The sequence below is a fragment of the Pyricularia pennisetigena genome, chromosome 3 (genome assembly GCF_004337985.1).
Source record: "Pyricularia pennisetigena strain Br36 chromosome 3, whole genome shotgun sequence".
NCBI classification, from domain to species: Eukaryota; Fungi; Ascomycota; class Sordariomycetes; order Magnaporthales; family Pyriculariaceae; genus Pyricularia; species Pyricularia pennisetigena.
The window spans coordinates 2,752,015-2,755,302 of NC_043742.1; the positions used below are offsets into that span (position 1 = coordinate 2,752,015).

The 3,288-nt window shown below is 50.4% G+C and overlaps 1 protein-coding gene across 1 annotated transcript; it reads left to right on the forward strand.

Annotated features, from left to right (window-relative positions):
- Window positions 1-400: 400 nt before the first annotated feature.
- On the forward strand, window positions 401-2,214 carry PpBr36_02603 (uncharacterized protein; the record flags this gene model as incomplete). Its single annotated transcript, XM_029889782.1, has 3 exons — window positions 401-1,086; window positions 1,201-1,435; window positions 1,573-2,214. The coding sequence occupies 3 exons, from the start codon at window positions 401-403 to the stop codon at window positions 2,212-2,214; spliced, it is 1,563 nt and encodes a 520-aa protein (XP_029753072.1).
- Window positions 2,215-3,288: the final 1,074 nt, after the last annotated feature.

Here is a 3,288-nt window from a genome sequence, read left to right on the forward strand (position 1 = left end):
TATTTGAGGCGCCGTTGCCGAGGTCTTGAGGCGGAGCACAGTCTCACCTGAAGGCTTATCAAATGATCCTATGACCTCAGTCCAGGCTACCTTCCTGGCAGTCTGTGCCCCTTTGTTGACGGAAACATGACGGGGCTTGCCGTTGACTGGTCCGCGGTGGAAATTAGAAGGAACAATATTGCGAAAAAAAAAGGTATCATGTTGAGCTCAAGGTTGTGATACGGGATTTTGGGAATGGAACCTTGGTTGGTGTTTGCCAACAGGGTCAGCCTGGACAGCTATAAAAGGTTTCCTAGTCCTCTCCGTACCAGGGCCAGAACTAGTCAAGAGCAGCCAGACAAGCACCTTCTTCATCACGAGCACGCAAAGCAGCAAGACCTTCAGACATTACCAATCCAGAATGAAGTTCTTTTCCCTCCTGGCCTCGGCCGGCCTCGCTACTCTGGCCTCCCTGCCCCTGACCATGGCCGGCGTCATCACCCCTTCATACTTTTACAAACACCCCTTGTCCCGACGCCAGCTCTCCGACGTCCAAGTCCAAAGGGAGCTGGGCTCGCAGCTCTCCCGCCACGCAACAATCATCGGTCCCGGCGGACCAGGGTGGGATGAAGCAACGGAGCGGTTTGACAATGAGTCGCGCCCGACCATCAGGCTGGTGGTGGTGCCAGGGGCCGAGTCGGATGTTGCAACCATCGTCAAGGTTGCCAACCTCTTCGGCGTCCCTTTTCTTGTCAAGAACCGCGGCCATGCCCTGACCAACACCATCGGCAAATTTAGGGGCATCCAGATCGACATGTCGCGCCTCACCACCATCACCATCCAGCCTGGCGAGCCCGCCGAGTCGGCTTGGTTCCAGGGTGGGGCATGGGACAAGCAGGCCATTGAGTACCTCTGGGACCGAGGCTATGTCACCGTCACCGGCAGCTGCGACTGTGTCGGCATGATGGGGCCTGGCCTTGGTGGTGGACACGGACGCTATCAGGGGTTGTATGGGCTCATCAGCGACAACCTGATCAACATGAACGTGGTGCTTGCTGACGGCTCGGCCGTCAGGGTCAACGCCACCAGCAACCCCGAGCTGTGGTGGTATGATATCTATCTTGTCACATTCCAACGTCATGCGCAATCTAGAATCCATGCGGGGGAAAAATAACTAAAAAAAAAAAAAAAAAAAACTGACTTGTTGTGAAATCAATACAGGGGTATGCAAGGCGCTGGCCACAACTTGGGCATCGTCACGAGCTTCCAATCCAAGATCTACCCTCGCAAGATCGACACCTGGCACTATCACTCCTACACCTATACTCAGGACAAGCTGGAAGCTGTTTTTGAGGCCCTCAACACTTTCCACGGAAACGGCGATGGTTCCACGCCTGTCTTGATGGCGCTGAACACTGGCGGCTTTTATATCGATCCTTCCGTTAGCCAGACCGAGGTAAGCTGATTGATTTAAAATCCCCATCCCCACATTGCCATCACCATTCACCACCTATCTGCCCGACATGACAGAAAAAAAAAACCCCCCCCACCAGTTAACAACTTTCCCATCTCAACCCGCCCTCCTACCCACAGCCCGTCGTGTCCTGGGTCTTTGGTTACGCAGGTCCCGCCGAAGAAGCCGAAGCCCTCCTGGAGCCGTTCAACCGCCTCGGACCAGCAGCGCAGCAGAGCGGCGACGTGCCCTACCCCGAGGTGGCCACGGCCATGGGCACAGGCCAAGACCAGCCCCTCTGCCAGCCGGGCGACGCCCACGTGCAGGTGACGTCGCAGTTCAACGTGTACAACGTGACGGCCGAGCGGGCCCTGTACCGGCTCTTCAACCGCACCATCACGGAGCACCCGCAGCTCGCCAACTCGGTCGCCTTCCACGAGGGCTACTCGACGGCCGCCGTGGACCGCGTGGACCCGGACGCCTCGGCCGTCGCCTTCCGCGACCGCAAGCTGCTCATGTTCTTCGACACGCGCCTGACCCCCGCCGACGCCGCCGACCCCGAGGTCCTGGAGATGGCGAGGGAGTTTGGCCGCCAGGTGCGCCGCATCTGGAACGAGGGCGCGCCCGACCTGAAGCCTGCTACTTATGTCAATTATGCTGCCGGCGACGAGCCGATCGAGTCCATGTACGGGTACGAGCCCGCCCGGTTGCGGCGTTTGCGGGCCCTCAAGCGCAAATATGACCCGCATGGTCGTTTTGTTTATTACAACCCAATTGCCTAATGGTGTGGCGGTGGATGGATGGGTGTTCCTATTCCTCTTTGTTTTGCATTTTCTACTTTGGATAATGTCTCCTACCCCAAGAAATGTGACCCATAAAATGCTCGAAACGCATTTAAACCCCGTTTATAAATAAACATCGGGGACAGAATACTAAGCAGTCTAAGCACGTTCGGCAATTTGTCCGACATTTTGGTAATAGAACAGGAAACTTGGCCAAGCTTCATAAAATGATTCAGATTCTAATGTTACAAATGTACATATAATTTCGCTTTGTTTTCATCTGCATCTATCGCTGCTATATTTTCCTAGGCCCGGAACAAGCTACCGGCTACCGATTTTTTAAACTTTTTCGAAACCCCATATTCCATTAACGTATCGCATTATTGACCATTGATGAATTTTATACAATTTTACAGTGGAAGGATTTTAGGGAATCGTTTTCCATTCTACGTTTAGTCCGGGCAATTATACCAGTAAACGTACCTATATTCGGGTACACCGCAACCTTTAAAACAAAAATTAGAATTTACGTTTTTAATAAACTGTATTACAAAAGGATAATGCGTTTCGTTAAAACGCCTTTCGACCGACCCGAAATTACGATTATAATACAGTATTTGGAACGCAAAAACCTAATTAACGATTACCGGCGCTTTTTATTCCTAATGGGGAATATTATATTATTATCCGCCTCCCGTATTCCCAAAACCATTATATATATAAACGCCAGAAACCGTATTATCCAACTACGCCAGTTTTTAATAAAAAACCTCGTATTTAGGATATTTTTTTTGCGAAACACTACCAATATAATTATCCGGTATAATATATGTATATTTAAAATCGATAAAACCAAAATATACGCAAAGTTATCCAAACAAGATTTTAGAATTCGTATTATGTTTTCCGTTTTTTTTTAAAAATAAATATGGATATATTCAATATAAAACGCGTAATATAATAAAACGCGTTAGTATCAAACGACCCCGTAGACCTGTGTAAAAAACTCGGACGAACCACACACGGGCCCAACCGTAAAGGAACCGTATATTATTTTGCGTTTTACTGATATTT